Source organism: Podarcis tiliguerta (assembly GCF_965153285.1).
Source record: "Podarcis tiliguerta genome assembly, chromosome: 1".
NCBI classification, from domain to species: domain Eukaryota; kingdom Metazoa; phylum Chordata; class Lepidosauria; order Squamata; family Lacertidae; genus Podarcis; species Podarcis tiliguerta.
This window is the reverse complement of record NC_139534.1, coordinates 767,182-786,672: the sequence shown is the minus strand read 5'-3', so window position 1 is coordinate 786,672 and position 19,491 is coordinate 767,182. Positions and strand designations below refer to the sequence as shown.

At 45.7% G+C, this 19,491-nt stretch overlaps 1 protein-coding gene and 1 pseudogene across 4 annotated transcripts in view; both read right to left on the bottom strand.

The window, feature by feature from the left end:
• The window catches only part of CPS1 (carbamoyl-phosphate synthase 1), a 196,170-nt gene that overhangs the window by 145,157 nt on the left and 31,522 nt on the right, over window positions 1-19,491 (bottom strand). For all 3 annotated transcript variants that reach the window (XM_083399727.1, XM_083399725.1, XM_083399726.1), the window contains 2 exons: window positions 15,591-15,700; window positions 4,576-4,720 (listed from right to left, as the gene is read on the bottom strand). In XM_083399727.1, coding sequence (XP_083255853.1) covers window positions 4,576-4,720; window positions 15,591-15,661 — 216 coding nt within the window. In that variant the 5' untranslated portion in view covers window positions 15,662-15,700. Of the gene's footprint in view, window positions 1-4,575; window positions 4,721-15,590; window positions 15,701-19,491 lie in introns of those variants that run through there.
• Window positions 13,902-15,095, bottom strand: LOC310658015 (anaphase-promoting complex subunit CDC26-like; annotated as a pseudogene). The gene has a single exon. The product of its transcript is annotated as an anaphase-promoting complex subunit CDC26-like (transcript).

The following is a 19,491-nucleotide window of genomic DNA, read 5'->3' as shown; positions in this document are numbered from 1 at the left end:
TGTAGAAAAGACTGAGAATCTCCATTTGTATATAGTGTATAGAACAGTAGCTGTTAGAGAATAAAAGAAGATATTCTTCAGCACTGTCGTCCGAGTATTTATGCCCTGCTGTACTCTGCTGCACAACGACTGTTTTCTTGGTGAAGTGATTTGCGGTGCTCACAGCTCTGAGTTGTGAGTCCACGGCACTTGGACCTGTTCGCAGAGGAAGGTGGTCTCTGGAAGTGCCATCCAGCTCGCCTAGCCCAGTCGGGGCTGAGGTGGACGAGTCCAGTCGGTGACACTGGCTCAAGGGCGATGCTGACATCGGTTATGGGCCCAGTCGTTGTTCCAGTCGCCTGACCAGGCGTTGTTCCAGTTGTACCAGTCATCCCAGTCGTCCCAGTTGCCAGAGGTTTCTGTTGCTGATTGCCGGACGGCGGAACGGAGGCTGCATGCTGGACTGATTTGTGGTGCCCAGAAGCAGAGCTGTTTTGGAGCAGAGTGTTCAAGCTGCCGCTGTTGCTGTTGCTGCTGCTTGATTTATGGAGGTATGTTGCTGACTGCCAAAGAAAGAAGATAGCATCCCTGTTTGCCTGTTAATTGCGCTCTGAGTGGGAGAGAGAGTGGCTGAAGGAGTCAAGGCTTTATCTGCGTTGCACGAGGGAAGTGTCTTGCTCTAAGTAATAGCAGACATGGCCTGTGCACATTCTGGCCAGATGGCTCTGTCTTTTCCTCTCCTGACGCCTGAAACTTATGCAGTTTGGCAAGTGAAGATGAAAGCGCTTTTCCAGAGGGAAAAGCTATTTCACACGATAGAAGATGACCCTCCCGATAAGGATGATGATGAATGGCCTGAGTGGCATGCTGCGGACATGAGAGCCCGAGGGACAATTGTATTGAGTGTTTCAGACCACTTGCTGGTTAATTTAGAGGGTGAAGAGACTGCACGAGCTGTTTGGCATAAGCTGAGAGATATGCATTTGAGGCAAAATGCTGGTTCCAGTGTGATTTTCTTCAAGAAGCTGTGCAGGCTGCAGTTGGAGCAAGGTGGTGATTTGCCTAGCCATCTATCTGAGTTAAAGTGTCTCAGACAGGACCTTGTTCAGCGAGACCTGGCTATTTCAGAGGCTGTGTTTGCAATGCTCATGATAAATAGCCTAGATGACTCTTACGATGGAGTAGCTGCCCAGATTTCTACAATGCCTTCTGACCGGCTAACTGAAGATTATGTGTCTAGCGTGCTCCTGAATGAGTGGGATCGCAGACAGGCTGTTAGAGAAAGCCGGGAAAATGGTGCTGTTAAAAATGTGCTTGAAAATGTGCCTAAGTCTCCAGCAGGGGAAAGTGAAAGTGAAACTGCTGCTGTTAAAGCACTAAAGTTGAAGCGGTGCTTTTCGTGTGGAGCACAAGGCCGTTTGAGTTTTCAGTGCAGCAAGAAAACTTCGAAGAAGAGAAACTTCAGAGGCAGAGGGGGAGGAGGACGAAATCCCCAAGCACCTGATACTTCAAAGGCTTTGATCTCTCGCTGCTGCAATCAACGTGGGCGGAGTTTCTTCGTGGTCGACTCTGGCTGTACCAACCACGTAGCCAAAGATAAGGATCTCTTTGTTCAGCTTGAGAAGCAAGAGAAAGTAATTCATCAAGCAGATGGGACGGTTCTCACGAGTGTGGCTAAGGGAACTGTGTTCTTAAAAGGCCTGAATGCAACAATTAAGAATGTCCTGTATGCGCCTGATATTGAGGACAATTTGTTGAGTGTTTCCCAGCTTGATCGTCAAGGGTTTAAGGTGGTGTTTGCTAAATCTCGCTGTGAAATTCGTCGAGATGGCAAGCTCATTCTGTATGCAAAATGTGTTAATGGTTTGTACCAATTGCCTTTTGTTTCAGGTACAGGTACTGCAGAAGCAACTGAGAAAGAGTGTTGCAATTTGTCTGTTGATAAGAATGAGAAGTTGCATGACCAATGTATTCATTTTTACCACCGTGTTTTTGCTCATTTGAATTTCCAGGCTGTGGCAAAAATGCCTGATATGGTTCAGGGTATGAAGTTGAAAGAATGTCCCTACCACATGAAATGTGTTTCTTGTGCGGAGAGTAAGGCAAGGCAAGCTCCCAAAGGTACAGAGTCTGGGAGAGAGGCCAAGTGGGGCCTCTAGCGCCTTCTAGAGGCAATTCAAGATTTTTCATGGTTTTGATAGACTCCTATTCAAGATATGTATGGGTCTATATGCTGCAGAAAAGGTCTGAAGCCTTTACCAAGTTTCGCCAGTTTTGTAAATGGCTCAGAAGTGTACATAATGAGAACGTACATTGTCTTTTCAGTGACAGGGGAGGTGAGTTTTGTTCAGAGGAGTTTGAGAGTTTTCTTTCTGAACAGGGCATTGAGCATAGGACGGCCACGCCCAGATCACCCTGGCAGAATGGTTTATGTGAGAGAGTAAACCAGACCCTGCAGCAAGGAAATAGAACACTGTTACATGATTCAGGGCTGCCCAATCCCTATTGGGCCGAAGCTCTTTCGTTTTTCTGTCACGTGTATAACAGGAGGTACCAGTCCGCAGTAAATTGCACCCCATATGAGATGCTTCACAGAAGGAAGCCATGTGTAAAGCATTTTAAAAATTTTGGATCCGAGGTTTGGGTGCACACCTCGCAGGGTGACAAACTGAGCAAGCGTGGAGAACATGGTGTTTTCCTAGGATATGAGAAAGGGTCTTATCGTGTCCTGATCACAGACACGAAAACAATCAGGCTGACCAGGAGTATTGAGGACAATCCACAATGGGACAGAGTTGGCGTTTTTCAGTGCCATCCCATTTGTGATGATGGTGCAAAAGGGGCAAAGACAGTTAAGAGAGAGGCAAGTTCTGATGTGATTGATAATCCTGATGCCGATGTAGTTCCGGATGGTGGCACAGATTATCAGAGCCCAAAAGCCTCAGGAGAGTCTGACGCAGATGCAGACTTAGCAGCTTCATATACTTTAGCTCCCCATTCTCCCAGAAAGGAGGAAGCACCAGAACAAGAGGATCAGAGAGTTTTGCGCAGATCCGAGAGAACAACCAAGGGTGTACCACCGAAAAGGTTTTCTGAAGAGTTCGCCAAGACAGCGGTCACGTGCAACTCTGGTGCGGTTTTTAAACCAGGCATGAAGTGTGCTGAGAGTAATAGCACAAAACGCTTTATTTATTTCCTTACCTGACCTAAAGTGGCTCATGGATAATACGTTAAAAGGATCAGGATTGAAGAAGCAAGCGTGTGTTTGAGTACTGAAAGTGGTTTGTTCAAATCTGCCTAAATTGAGTAATGTAAATTTGCATGTGAGGAAGAAACGTGTATGAAGATTTTTCTAGAAGCTGCTTATTCATTTGAGTGTTCACAATGTGTATTTTGTATAAACTGCAGATTGAGGTTTATGTTTTAACTCCTTCCTAATGGACACAGAGTGATTGCAGTGATTGTTTAATGGTATTGTTAAAGTGTCTTAGATAAAGGGGGAGAGAGGTACTGCAGATATGTTGACCAAGGTTGTAAGCAGAGAACAACTTTTTGGTGTGTGTAAATTGCAGTTATGTTAAAGATTCTTGGAATGGTCGGATGAAATGGGGGAGGATGAGGAGATTTCACCCCTCCCATACTCAAGAATCACCTCATCAGTCTCCTGACTCTGAAGAGAGGAGGAGGCTTGTTCTTATATCTGCATGTTCCACTCCAGCCTCAGATAGTGACTCAGTGTGAGAGAGAGACTCAGAGAGAGAGAGTCAGCCAGTGAGTGAGTGAGTCAGCAAGTCAGTGTGTAGAAAAGACTGAGAATCTCCATTTGTATATAGTGTATAGTGTTGGGATATTTCCGTTCCACCTTAAAAGGGAGCAGGATGTTTGTGTCACAGCCTGCGTATTTCCTGTCTCACAGGAGTTTTCTGTTGTGTCTTTTGCTTTTCGTTTCTCACTCACTGCCGGAACTCTCTCATGCAGGCAGTCATGATTTTTCTTTGTTCTGATCAACGCTGAATAAACTTAGAAATAATGCTCTCCTGTGTGCAACTTTTGCTGTGTGAACTCTGCTGATAGAGTGTGCAAGAGCTCTGGATCTTTGGCAAGCTATTTCTGGAGCTCCTGTCGCTAATTGCTGATACTGCGTGTCTACGGGAGATTGATGGATGTCCGGAGACGACGTGGAGTCAAGATGGACTTTATCTCCCTGGCAGTATCCCTACATATAGAACAGTAGCTGTTAGAGAATAAAAGAAGATATTCTTCAGCACTGTCGTCCGAGTATTTATGCTCTGCTGTACTCTGCTGCACAACGACTGTTTTCTTGGTGAAGTGATTTGCGGTGCTCACAGCTCTGAGTTGTGAGTCCACGGCACTTGGACCTGTTCCGCAGAGGAAGGTGGTCTCTGGAAGTGCCATCCAGCTCGCCTAGCCCAGTCGGGGCTGAGGTGGACGAGTCCAGTCGGTGACACTGGCTCAAGGGCGATGCTGACAGTCCCACCAATATACTTACTAGCAAAACAATCGGGAACCTTGCCCCACAACAGAGAGAGAGAGAGAGAGAGAGAGAGAGACTTTTCTGATATCGCTGCTGCTTACCTTAATGCCTTCAGACTCCAAGAACCTGCTGAGGCCCATTTCATCCAAAGCAGCAGTATCTGGGACACCACCGTTCCCTATTATGGGGTTAACCAGTGTGAGGATCTGTCCATGGTAGCCTGGATCCGTCAGGGTTTCCGTATTCCTGAGTTGAACACAACAAAAAATCATTTTCATGAGGGAGGAATAAAAAGTGAGTCAAGATTAAAGCTCCCTATCAAAGCAGCAAGCATGGATACTGGGCAGGCTTAAAGCGATGCAGTAGAAAAGTGTGTCGGGTTCTTACCAGTTTATAATTTTTATGGACTACTTACCGTATTTTTCGCACCATTGGACGCACCGGAGCAAAGGACGCACCTAGTTTTTAGAGGAGGAAAACAAGTAAAAAATATTCTGAATCAAATGTGGTATAAACTACTGTATTTAATAAACAACCAGTATATCAGAATCATATTACAGCCATGTAAAGTGAACAGCAGTCAACAATGGCATTAAGAACCATCATCACTGTCACTAACAAATGAAGAGAGACTTTAAAGTTTGAGTACTCTTCTAGTCTTCTGTGAACCCCAAGAACTCATCACTGCTAGAGTCAGAATTTGTGGAGCTCAGTTGCTCACAATCACTGACATCACTTTCTTCGCTATCTTCATGTAAAATACCATCTTCATTACCATCCAAATCATTGCTAATGCCACATTTTTTGAATGACCGGACAACGATTTCCTCCTTCACCAAGTGCCATGATGTTTTCACCCATTCACAAACTTGAGTGATAGTGGGCCTCTTCATTCGTCCAGTGGGTGTTAGATCATGATTACCAGCAGCCATCCATTTGTTCCACTCTTCTCGCATAAAGATCTTAAATGGCTTGTTGATGGAAACATCGAGAGGTTGCAACTGGCTGGTAAGACCTCCAGGAATTACAGCTAGATGAGTCTTCACTTCTTTAAAGCACTTTTTTGTAGTTTCGCTAATATGTGCTCTAAACTGGTCAAGTACTAATAAGGCAGGTTTTTTCAAAAGCCCTCCAGGACGTTTGGACCACACTTTTTCAACCCATACTCTCATTCCATTTTCGTCCATCCATCCTTTCTCATGAACATGTACAACAACTCCTCGTGGAATAACTTCTTTTGGAAATGTTTTCCTTTTGAAAATTAACATGGGTGGCAATTTGGTGCCATCTGCACAGCAAGACAACACAACAGTGTAATGGGTTTTCTCATGTCCAGAGGTTTTCACGGCGATAGTTTTGGCACCTTTCAGATCAACAGTCCTATTAGATGGAACATCAAAGGTTAGCGGGACTTCATCCATATTCCCAATCTGGCCAATTTCAAATCCATTTCTCTTCCTAGCATCAATTACAAATTTATGAAAAGACAGAATCTTAGATTCATATTCTTCTGGCATTTTTTGTGCAGTTCTAGTTTTAGTGCGCATAGCAAGGCCACATCGCTTCATAAATCTGTAGCACCATGATGGTGAGCCAGTAAAATCGTGAATGCCTTTCTCTAAAGCAATGCGTTTGGCTTCATATATTATCATTTTTGTAGAGACTGCGAAGCCTTTATTCCGCTGTTTTGTGATCCATTCTTTCATGGCAATGTCCATCTGTGGCCACTTTGCAGCATGTCCACGAAAAGTGTGCTTGCTTTTATCTGCTTTTTGCAGCTGATCCTCCTGTTTCCTCCACCGTCTTATCATTTTTTCAGTTGGAGGTGGTCCAAAATGTCTCTCTGCTGCTCTGTTTCCATGCTCCTTAGCATATTTTACTACCTCTAGTTTAAAAGGAATCTTATATGCTAGTCTTTTCTGCTTTATCATCCTTATCAGAATGGGGGAGGTTTTCTGCAAGAAAATACAGTGGTAAGGAACTGTACAGTATCCCCAATGTTTACTATTGGGTGCTTAACTGCCCCCCCCCATATTTTTAAGTTGGAAGAGGGAGGGAGGGAGGGAAGGAAGGAAGGGAGAGGGAGAGCTCAGCCTGTGGGTCCCCAGATGTTGTTGGACTACAACTCCTATCATCCCTCAACTCCCATCTTCCCTGAGCTCTGGCCTTGCTACCTAGAGGCGTTCACACCTGGGGACCCAGATGTGAGGTGTGGCTTTATTGCCCCCCCCCAATATTTTATTTTATATATTTTATTTATATATTTTTTATATATTTATATATTTATATATTTTATATATTTATATTTTATTTAAGGTGGAAGAGGGAGGGAGGGAGGGAAAGAAGGAAAAGAGAGGGAGATCTCACATTTCTGGATGTCTGTGGAGTGCAGCTGCCTTGCCTCGTGGAATGGAGCAAAAGGAGGAAATGCTGGGAATTACCGGCACAATAACCTGGGGGAGGGGCGGAAGGGGATGTCCAAATCTTCCGGCTCATTGTAAAGGGCTTCCCCATCCAGCCCCCTAGAGCGGCTCACCTTGGACTCAATGGAGAAGCCCAGGGCTTCCCCGAGCCAGCTCCCTAGAGAGGCTCACAGCACAGGAAGGAGGGCAAGTTGCAGGCAGCCTCTCTGCTGCGCGCTGACCGCCCCAGCTCCTCCCGACTCAATGGGGAATCCCTGGGCTTTCCCCATCCAGCTCCCTAGAGAGGCTCACAGGAGCAAGTTGCAGGCAGCCTCTCTGCTGCGCTCTGACCGCCCCAGCTCCTCCCGACTCAATGGGGAATCCCTGGGCTTTCCCCATCCAGCTCCCTAGAGAGGCTCACAGGAGCAAGTTGCAGGCAGCCTCTCTGCTGCGCTCTGACCGCCCCAGCTCCTCCCGACTCAATGGGGAATCCCTGGGCTTTCCCCATCCAGCTCCCTAGAGAGGCTCACAGGAGCAAGTTGCAGGCAGCCTCTCTGCTGCGCTCTGACCGCCCCAGCTCCTCCCGACTCAATGGGGAATCCCTGGGCTTTCCCCATCCAGCTCCCTAGAGAGGCTCACAGGAGCAAGTTGCAGGCAGCCTCTCTGCTGCGCGCTGACCGCCCCAGCTCCTCCCGACTCAATGGGGAATCCCAGGGCTTCCCCCAGCCGCCCACGCAGCCTCTCAGCTGTTTGTCGGGCTGAATGGGGAAGCCCGGGTTTCCCCAGCCGCCCACGCAGCCTCTCCGCTGCAACCTGAGCTTGGAGGGGCTGGAGGGGGAAGTCCCAGTACCACACATTCGCTCCATAAGACGCACAGACTTTTTGCCTTAGTTTTTAAAGGAAAAAATGTGCGTCCAATGGTGCGAAAAATACGGTATATTAGAAGTTCATCCCATAATTGTTTTTTAGAAACAAATTCCGTTAGCAGCTATGCTTTTAAAAGAACAACATACCAGTAGGTAAACAGCTGCATGGAAATATAAAACAATGGTTTAATTCATACAAATGCCAAGCCATGGTTTGGTGACCAGGAATGTCCACTGTAGGCTCCCGAGCTTCTTCCTCCGTTGCTTCTCATGCATGAGCTCCACGGTTATAGTTTGCTGTTACTTTGTTGACAGTGGCAACCTATGATCTGATGTCATGGGTGCTGAGTGGCTTGGTAAAGTACACTGTCATGAAGTTTCTCACCATCTGTAAAGGAGACGGGGCCCTCTGTCTGAAGGGTAACTTAAAAGGGGTGGAGGAGACAGAGAATTAGTAGTATAGGGTGATATTCTTCCAGTGGTACTAAAATTCCTCTTCAAGTTAGATAAAGTATTTTGCCCGGTTGAGAGGTATTCTTGAACTGATGAGTTTCACTTCAGCAGTGGGTATATATCTTGCTGCAAGAGGATAAAATATGCCCAATGTGTGGTTTGCAAGTACATTGGGATTCTTCAGAATGATTTACACAAGCTAAAACTAATTTATTTTGTTGTTGTTATTTAAATTATATATAATTGAATAGTCATACAGTTTTTCAGATATCAGCAAGTTGCAAGAGGCATTTTTATGGAATGCTGACATCCTTGTGAAAAGATGGATTGTCACAGACTGGAAAACTCTTTAAATAATCCAGAATGGTTACAGAATGATATCAACGAATGAGTGTGCAGGCCAATTGAGAGAAATTATGTGTCAAATTAAACAATTGGTATGAAATATTCCAGGTTGCGATGTTCTACTCTTTGAATATGTATGTGTTGCCACCGACTAAAATGAATTAGGTCCTTAGTTTTAATGTATGATTTTCGTAAGCCTGGAGAATACATAAATATGCACAATCAGGCTACAATTATTACAGAGTAATCCTATTAAAATTAGCTGGGTTGCTCTGAAATAAGTCAGTTATGAATTACACCCCTGGTCTCTTGCTAAGTGTAAATTCTTTTACAGATAAATATGGCTACTGCTGTAGTGATATAAATCTAAAGATACATAAGTGCATCTTCAGCCTGATTTTGTACTGTACAAAAGTCCTTCACTACAGTGGATATTGGCCCAAAATATGGCATAGCTAATAATAATTGTAATAATGTTGTTGTTGTTGTTGTTGTTGTTTAGTCGTTTAGTCGTAATAATGTTACAATCAGCCAAATTTTGCACCTCATGCTTCAAGAACCTTTAATATCAATTAACTCTTTTTAAACTGCAAAAAACACCTTTTATATGCAGTGAGAGAAGTTTGTAAGAAAAATGCAATGCCTTGGAGTGCATGGCAACACCAACCATGCAAACCGGATCCTGGCACGTCCATCATCAGATTCAGGCATTCAGACTTAGACAAATAACCATGGTGGAGTTATTTCAGTCCAGTGGTCTTGGCTGCAAGCCAAGGTAAGTCAGTGAAAGAAGTATACAAAACAAGGAACTCTTGGGAAAACCAGGTAGGAGTCTTATCTCTGACAATAAAAGGTGTTTTGATGATCTGTGACTGAACCATCTTCCACTCCATTCCTTTGCCTCCATCCTGCCCAGGTCCTGCATGACTCATACATATTATGCTTGGCTTTGCTACGGAGATGACCCTTGTTGCCAGTGGTGGCTCAGGACCACCTGTGCAAGGAGCATCTGTTGACCCCACCTTCAGCCTCACCTTTGTCAAAGCTGAGCAAGTGCACAAAAGGAATAAGGTCCTGGTGTGCTCATATCCCAAGAGAGATACAGTTTGTGTGAAGGCTCATGAGATACGCTGGCTGGTGCATGAATAAAAGCAACATGAAAGGGGTGCATCTTTATGGAAACAGGAGCCATGCCATGCAAAAACAAGCTCAAATAATGGTCTGCCCCCAAAAAAACCTGTTTCTGTTACTGAGGCAGGTTGTTGAAGGGGAGTTAATCCATCAGCTGCTGCATGGCTTTAGTGATGTGACAGGATTTACCGCCCATAATCTGTCACAGGGAAGAAAACTTTGATGCCCTCCATCATTCTGATCTATATTAAACAGTTGTTTGTTGGCAGGTATATTAACACAAATAGTAATTAGTGCTTTCAAAAAGCATAACTGATTGCCTTCAGATTCAAAAACTCGCAAACGGGTTTGCCTGTAATTTAGTGTTACTACCAGAGAAACCGCTTAAGATTCCATCTTGTCTTGATTCACATAATAGAAACCACTGAAGAGTCCATCTTGCCTTGAGGTGATACATGCATATAGAGAACGCAGTTTGTACAGCATCTTGCAACTGTGTGAAAGCTGTAGGTCTTGACCTAAAATCTTGAGCTTTGTTAAGCTGGGATCCTATAAATGTTCTGTTGCAGATGGAGGATCTGCAGCACGTTACTATGTTAGCCAGGGCTGACATTTAGAGGTCCAAACTGTTGACCCAAGCCTGTGTTCCCTCTTGAGGAGTATATCCTTCCTTCCCTCCCTCACTTCTTCATGAACATTTTCACTTTCTCCATTCCAAGACCTTACTTCACCTCTGAGGAATCTCAGGAACCTTCATTCTTATCAAAATACAATAAAACACACTCAATAAAAGGATTCTGATAATTAATTTATTAGAGCACTTTGCAGTTACAGTAAGAGACATAGTTCCTCCAAGCAAATTTAGAACTCATAAATTGGCTGATGTAAGAAGGGAGAAGATGAAAGAAAGACAAGTGTTAGACATAAAGCCGATGTTTCCTCCAGAAACCTACCAAGCTGTTCAGCAACTGCTCTCTCAATTACTTTACCCAGATATGGGAGATTTGAAACTGGATGGTAATTGGATAGATCTAAAGGATCTAGTGAAGTTTTCTTTAAGAGTGGATGCACCATTGCTTCCTTCAGCTCCCCTGGGAATGTCCCCGTGCCAAGGGACAAATCGATAATTTCAACCAGGGGGTTCTGTGTGATATCTGGGCATGCCCTAATCAGCTAAGACGGGCACGGATTGAGGAGGCAGGTGGTGGGCCTACCAGCTTGGAGGAAGCTATCCACATCAGCAGGAAGTATCTGATCGAAATGGTCTAACACTGGACCCGAAGTCAGTCGAGGGGCCTCCAGTTCTGTCACTGTATCTAACTTGGCAGGGAGGTCACGGCAAAGCAACAGGACTTTCTCCGCAAAAAAGCTCGCAAATGCCTCACAGCTGTGGGCCGAATTTGTGCTTAAATTTGGTTGTCCTCCTAAGGACGTTATCAACCTAATTATTCTAAAAAGTTGTGCCGGGCGAAAGCTAGCCGATGCAATGGAAGCTGCGAAGTAAGATTTCTTAGCAGCTTTCATAGTCATCTCATAGGCTTTCATAAGTATCCTATAAGATGTTCTTGAAGCTCCGTCACGAGTCTGTCGCCATACTCACTCTAGCCGTCTGAGATCCCGTTTCATTTTCCGGAGCTCCTCGGTAAACCAAGGGGCCCAGTTTCGACGGGGTCGCAGAGGGCGCTTAGGCGCAACCTTATCGATGGCCGCCAAGAGCCGGTTATTCCAGTCCTCAACAAGGTCATCTAATGAGTTGCCAGAAGGAGCAGGGTCCTGCAAGGCCTGACGGAATCTATCAGGATCCATCAACCTTCGCAGGCAAGCCCAAATAGGTTCGCCACCCGAGCAGGGGAGGAGCGGGAAGTCAATCTTGGCTTTCAGAGTGTAGTGATAAGACCATGGCACTTCCACAGGGCACATCTATGCCAGCACCAAAGATCAAATCCAGCGTGTGGCCTGCTTGATGGGCGGGGCTCAAAACAAACTGGGAGAGCCCCAGTGTTGCCATGGAGGTCACTAGGTCCAGAGCCTGTGAGGAGGGGGCAGCATTGGCATGGACGTTGAAGTCTCCCCAAACCAATAGTCTTGGGAACTCCAAGGCCCAGCCCGCCACCAGCTCCAACAGGTCTGACAGGGTGGCTGCCGGTGCACTGGGTGGTCAGTACACCAGCCAGACAGCCAAGCTCTCCTTGATGCCCCACATGAGACCAACACATTTAATGCCAGAGATCGACGGTGGTGGTAGAGCCCTGAAAGAGCAATCCTCCCGGATTAACAATGCTTCTCCTCCCCCCCAACCCACAGTCCGCGATTGGTGGAGGACAGAGAAACCTGGAGGTGTTATCTCACGTAGGGAGACTACTTCACCTTCCCATACCCAGGTCTCTGTCACACAAGCCAGGTCAATCCCCTGCGAGACAAAAAAGTCACGCTTGGTGGCAGTTTTATTGCCTATGGACCTGGCATTGCACAACACCAATGATGGAGGTGGGTAATCCCTGCTCGCCCTACCCTTGTCCCTTGGGATGGGGCATAGATTTGAATGGGTTTGAGCAGCACTGCATCTCAAAACCCTTCGCCAATAGTGATATCTAGCCCCACCACCATTCTTCCCTAGCCCTTCGATAGTGGGAATCCCAGACCCCATACTAGCCTCCCCAATAGAGGGGTAAGATCCCCTCACTAACAAGTCATCCCTGGGCCAGGACTCCTGGGTCAGAATGGTATGAAGAAGAGGTGAAAGTTCAATAGGGTAATTATCCCTAGAAGATAAAACCCAACCAACTGCACCCTGAGCAAAGAAGATGTTCAGCTCCTCTGCCAATGAATCATCAGCCTTAACCATGTTCCTCGTATTGCCCTTGTAGCTGGTTAGGTGCTGCAGTCATTGCCACACTTGTTTCATGTTGTTATCGGCTAAATAATTTTCCACCTTAAGCTTATGCTGTTGTTTTGCTGCCTTAATGCCTTTTTTGAGATTTGTTCTCGCCTCTCTGTATATGTCTATATTCCCTGTCTTAAAGGCAGAATCCCGGATTTTCAGGAGTGTTCTTACTTCAGCAGTCATCCCATACAGTTTACAGTTCCCATAGACTCTAATGCATCTCTGCGATGTTACCTTGTCAGTGCACACTTTAATATAGGAAAGTATAGTATCTGTGTATCTACGCATATCTTGATGTTCAAACACACTCCAATCAGTGCTCTCAAAACAATCCTGGAGCTGACTAAGAGCACCCTCTGGCCAAATTCTAACTGTTTTTATAAACGGCTGAATTCTTCTCCTGAGAGGGATGTACTTCGGACATAGAAAAACTGAATAATGGTCAGATGAGCCTAAGTGGGGGAAGGGGGTTGCCTGTATGCCTGTTTCAAATTGGAATACGTGAGATCTAGAATATTCTGTCCTCTAGTGGGAAATTTCACAAACTGTTCAAACAGGCAACTATAGCCATAGAGGCAACTATAGCCATAGAGGTGGTGCAAATGGGCACCCCATCAAAGTGGAGGGGCTGCTAGATTCTGGCAGCTCGTGTAATTTCTTCAGCAGAGACTTCGCTCTGGAGCACCAGCTCCACCTATTGCCACTAGATTTTCCCTTGCAGGTGACCACCATCGACGGCAGGGAACTCCTGGGAGGGGAAGTGACACACCAGACACCGCCAATGCGAATGAGTGTCTCCAGGCACACGGAAGCCATTGCCTTTCACGTGGCCACGCTGGGAGGACCCCCGATATTACTGGGAATGAGCTGGCTGGCAATACATGACCCAGTGGTGTCATGGCATCAGCGGTCGGTCACCTTTGGGTCAGCTTACTGCTTAGAACACTGTTTGGGGGGGAAGGAACCAAGAATGACTGTGGCCAGGGTGGCTGGGGTGGCCCTGGAGCAAAAGAGGGAGGTGCTACCACAATATGCTGATTTGAAGGAGGTCTTCAGCGAGAGGGAGGCAGACAGACTGCCCCCCCACAGGCCCTTTGACTGCCAAATCAACCTGCTTCCAGGGGCTCAGTTACCGGTAGGTAAGCTGTATGCCATGTCCGACCGGGAGATACAGGAGTTGCGGCAGTTTATTGACAAGAACCTGAAGAGAGGTTTCATAAGGGAATCAAAGGCGGTGGGGGGCAGTCCAGTGTTCTTTGTGGACAAAAAAGAAACTAATCAGCCCAGATTAGTCGTGGATTACCGGGCCCTAAACCTGGTGTCAGAACCCGTGACTTTCCCACTTACAGATGGTGAGGCTCCACCTACACCTCTCTTGCAAATTGCCGGCGTGGAGCCGAACCAAGCCACTTCAGAGGGTCTGGCAGACTTCCCACAGACTCAGACCACTGCCGTGCCTGACATTCCGCCAACTCCACTTGCGGAGGTTCCACCCACAGCAGCGGATTCAGGGGACTTGGTTTCACCACCACCTAGGGTCGCACCACAGCCTCAGCAAGAATTGGGTGGTCCCCCGGACTTGGGTACCAGTCCCCTGCGGTCTGGCAGAGTTTCCAAGTGCCCAACTTATTTAAAGGACTATGTTGTTGGACATGTAACACTGTTGGTCTAAGTATGTGGAAGTATGTGAAATATAACCGATATGCTTTTGTGCCTAATTGAACCATTACGTGTAGTGCTGTATATAAGGAAACCATTACAATTATAACTAACGCCTTATCTCGGTGGGGAGGGGTGTTATGTACTGAAGTTCTAACCCTGGGCCAGCAGGGGGATACTGTAGATAGTTATGCAAATAAGGGATCGAAAGTGACGTTCAGTGATTTGATAGTTTTAGAAAGTTGTTACAGTTACGTTGTACTGGAGCTCTTTATAAGCAGGCTGACTGAACCCTTCAGTTCTGTTCTGCCCTGTGAATAGACAAGAGCTGTTTGAAGAATCGCTGTGTCATCTGTTATGTTACCCACAACTTAACAAAGGCAGAGATCCCATCTTTGCAGGGAAAGCAAGACTTCCTCTACTTGAAGGAGGAATTCCATTTCTAGAGGAGAGCAGCTCAGTCTCTTCTGCTATTTCTAAACAGAGTTTGTTGGGCTCATGAAACAAATTCCTGCTTTCTTCCAAAGCTCCCAGGTACCAGGCACTGCCACTGTCCACTCTTTGGGCTCTAAAACTCACATTTCCCAAACTGAGATAAACAATTGTTTGGTTTGGGCTGGGGTTTGTAGCCAATCCGGTCATGTATCATCTGCTCCCGGCTCTTATGATCAGTGCTGAGTCCCAGCGCACCGTCACTATCACTGGCTCCCACCTCATCCACCTCCTATGACTCTCAAGTTCCTTGTGGGCGCCGTCAAACTCCTCGATGTCATGCAGCTTCAGTTCAAGCTGCGTTGGTTTCCGCCACAGCATCTTGCAAGCATACCTTTCGCCTGCGGCTCTCGCGCACGTGCACCAGGTCCTGAGTTGAGGGAGCAAGGGCGCCCAGAAGCGGGTCCTCCGCCCTCCGCCACCGAAAGCCCCACAGAGCAGTGTCTGGCACCAGTCACTGCTCTGTGGGGCTTTCGGCATGGCACCTCCTCCTCTGAGGAGACCCAAGGAGACTCCCAAGTTGGTGGAAGGTGGCGGACCTGCTGCTGGGTGGGCGCTGTGGCGAATGGCGCCACTCAGCCAAATGGGAAAGATGCCTCTGCTGTCTTTTCTTGCTGCTGTATGGAAAAGTACATGAATCTGACCTTTGAAGTGTTTGTAAGTAAACCATTTTTAACTTACCAAACGTGGTTTTTTTCTCTGCTACGAGAAGAGGGGAACTTGGAAGCAACTTAGAAGGGCATATTTTAAAGATCTACCTTTAAAATATGGGGGACCAACAGCTTGTTCCATTAAATAATGGTGGGTTTTTATTTTATCATCATGGCAATATGGAAGTAGATTCCTAGATATAATAAATAGATTTTAAAAAATCTCCCCCTTACCCAGCCAGGCCGGTATTGAATACAACTTCCCCAGCTGTAGAGGATGGATGACCAAAAGAGTAGCCCGTCATCTTCGTTCCATCTTCCAGCACTAAATTGGCTGTCTGTGCCTAGAAAAAAAATACCAATTAAACTCATCATTTATATTTCCTTCTACATAATGCCACCCTAGACCAACAATTTCCAGCCCCGAAATGCTTTCCTACTACCTTTAACACGCCCATCATCTGTACATTGATCGGTATGAAAGGCTGTTCCTGTACTTACCCTGGGTAATAGGGATAAAGTGATAGGTAAGATTCTCCTACAGTAGACCAAAGATTATTCAGCTAATAGCAGGGCCGGCACAAAACATTTTGGCACCTGATGTGGTCACCAAATAGGGCCCCCTCCTCACCAGCGAAGGAGGAGTGGGTGAAGAACAAGCAGGGAAGGAAGAGATACATCAGGATCTGCTGCACCTGAGGCAATTGCCTCACTAGTGGGCCGGCCCTAGTTAATAAGATGTAACCTTCCTGTAGCCAATTATGCAGCCTATTTCACTAGCCAGTGGTCCAGATCATGTACTCCTTTCTCACTCATAACCCCACAGCAGTGAATGCCAGTTTTCCTGTCTTGAACAGTCCTTAACACCAGTTCCAATTCAACAAATACGCAGGGCCCTTCTAGATCAATTTATATGTGGAGAGGTTGGAAGCAGACAGTGGGCAGAGAATAGAGTGGTGATTTTTCTTCTGACTTGTGTGGCATAATTGTAACCTATATGGTTCCTACGGTGCCGGAGATTGTCTATGCAATCCTACACTTCTTTTTTTTAAGTATCCACTGAATATGCTCAGTCTTCGTTGGACTGTTAGGAAGGGAGGTTCAGAGTTGTACCTAGGCTCCCTTGTGCCCTTGGCAAGGAGCTGTATCAGCCCCCTCCCCCTTTCATTGCGCCTTTGAAGCCTGGCCGCCCCCCCCCCCGAGCAGCAGAGGAACGGCCTGGGAGTGCATGGACAGGCTTCTAGCAACTCTGAGCCAGAGTGGAGGCATGTTTTTGCAGGGGCAGAGGGCCTGCACCCCTGGCCAACCACACCAAGCCCTAGGTATGTCCCTAGGGAGGTTCTCCCTTAATTCTCCCCCACCCTTCTTTACTTCTAAAAAGCTTGGGGTCCCCTAAACACATTGTAGCACCCTGATTGTGGTTAACGCTTAGCTGGAATGAAATATTCAACGCAGCAATAGAGAAATTAAAATAATAATTTATTTGTCAGACAAATAAATGATAGGCACAGTGGTATATGGTTACCAAAGCTCTGCCCCCTCCAGCCCTGATGGCCAGCACTTATATTTCCTCAGCCCAGCCCCCTTGCTCCTCCTTTGGCTGCCTCTGTCCAATCAGCCTGGTTGAAATTCCTATTGGCTGTTTGCTAGAACCAATCATAAAAGATACACCCATTTCCTATTACCTTTTATGGGAGACAAAGAGCTATATTTCCTTCTATTCATAAATGGCAGACAAGTAGCCATATATCTTACATTTGCCTCGACAAGGCACCTTAATTACCAGATCACCTTTTGCCCTTTTTGCCCTTTTGGCAACAGGGGCAAATGGCTAAAACAGATGGCTCATGGTTTTAAATTCTATCTTAAACAGAGATCTTGGGTTCATATTCTCACACACCATCAATGAAATAAAATAAGAATCTAACATTTCTTACTTTCTAAATCCTTTGCATCATTAAAGTCAACAAGTCTCATAACATAGATAGCTTTTTAGAAGAAAAGGCCTTTGCCTGAGAAACTCAGTAAAGAGAAACCTCTTCATTTTACACCCCCCTTTCCCAGCCAGCTGCTTTTCCCATTAGCTCTTTGCCCTTTAACCTTAGGAAAATGTGGCTCGAGTCTGATGGGAGGGCACATGGTATTATTTTCTGTTAAACTATTTACCAACTCTTAATTAGTGTTTTTGCAGCTTGATTGTATTCTGTAATATGTAGGGTCAATATAGCCTTTGCTCCCTAGCCTGTAATTCCCTTCTATAACTTTGAGAAACTTGCCTCCTGCTGGTGCTATAAATCAATGGGGCCCTTGTGCAGGAAGATAAACAACTGCCAAAGTACTTAGCCAGCTGTTTTTCTGCCTGGCATGAAACCTACAAACATTTGCAAATATATTTTTAAGCTGATTTTAAAATACAGGCCTTGATCAGATGCCTCAACACCAATAGACACCTATTTCTCAGTGGCCCCATTTTGGCAACCATCTTGTCAGCTCTCCTCCACAGCTGAATTCTCTGTTATTATAACCAGTAAAGGACAGTGGAGGCTGTCCATTAGAATGAATAGGACACTGCCCCCAGCAAGCTCAGTCTGCCCTTAACCAGCCCTACCTGCCTGCCATCTTGGGTGACGCTGCCTCCTACTGGCTCTGGCTGCATCGTCTGCTAAGCTCCCTGCCCCACCAGTCCCAATTGACACCAGCCACCACTTATTAATACCAGCATACAATACAACCAGTAAAGGAACTGTATGGATAAATACAGTCAGAAAGATAAGTGTCCATGCTACCCACTTTATGGCTTACTGTCAACCTACGGATCAAAAAGAGCCGTGTTGAGAGAAGGTCCTCTAATTTATTCTGCTTTGTGGCAACTTTTAATTGCTGATGAAGTTGTTCTGTTATCAAAAGATCCCAAAGAGCTAGGGTTCCACTGTAAGGGGATTTCAGATCATCTCTCCTACTGATTGTTGCCTTCTGTAAGTTATTTAGCACATTTATATCCTAATTTTTATTCCATGACAGCAGCATACATGGAGCTCCCAGATGGTGTCATGTGGAGGCACTGATCAGACCCAAGCCAGCTTAGCTTCAGAAAGGTGACTGCCTCATCTGCCTTCAGTGCCCTGGGTTGTTGAGTAGACAGAACAAAATAAATATTACAGATTAACAGGGTACAAGGGATTGAAGTCCCATTGAATTCAGCAGGACTTATTTCTGAGTAAACATGGCTGCTACGCTCAAGATGTTATAAAGCTGCTTAGTAGTATTTGCAAGCACAAAGTTGAATTATTTGATCTTACTTATTATACTGCCCCAAGGGTCCTGCGTAGCACAGGCAAACAGTACCCTGTATATTTCCAGACCGATAAATATTTTCCTGTGTTTGATTTATCGTCATCATTATATAAGAGCAGATTTGTTTATGCAGCACTCCTGAAGCAATTATTTTTACTTAACTTGCAAGTGTGGACATTATCACACATTCCTCAGCTGATACGCTGCTCCTTTCTAAAGCAAAAAAGGAAAGGAAAGGTGGGGGAGTTTTACAAACCATTAGAAAAAGCCATTTGGGCTAATCAGTTCCCTGTGTGAAAGATTTCAGTTTGAAATGGAATTAAAAATCCCTTGATCCATCTCCTAAATACAAATATCCCTTAGAGTCCCCAACTTAAGCAAGACTTTTGGGGTCTTGCTTGCTGAATTGCACACCCTGCTCCAACAGCAATTCTTTACCCCAGAAACTGTAAATAGGCTCTTGTGTATGGACCTAATAAACATACTGCTTTTATTCATGTACATATACTGGTTTTTTTTGGCGGGGGAGTTATACAAGAACACCCACAACTAATAGGATGTCAGTTGTGCTAGTGCAGTTCAATGACATGTAATACACACCTCTGAATTATAAATATTAAACATATTTACAACCTGCCTTTTGCTTTACTGAAATCATATAAAGCATCACAGATAAACAAGATGAGTTTTTAAAACACCTGATTAAAACCAAGTTGTGGTAGTAGTAGCAGCAGCAGATTTCTCCAGTAATTGGGTTGTGCAGAGACTGTATGATGATACAGTGGTGCCTCGCAAGACGAAATTACAGTGGTGCCCCGCAAGACGAATGCCTCGCAAGACG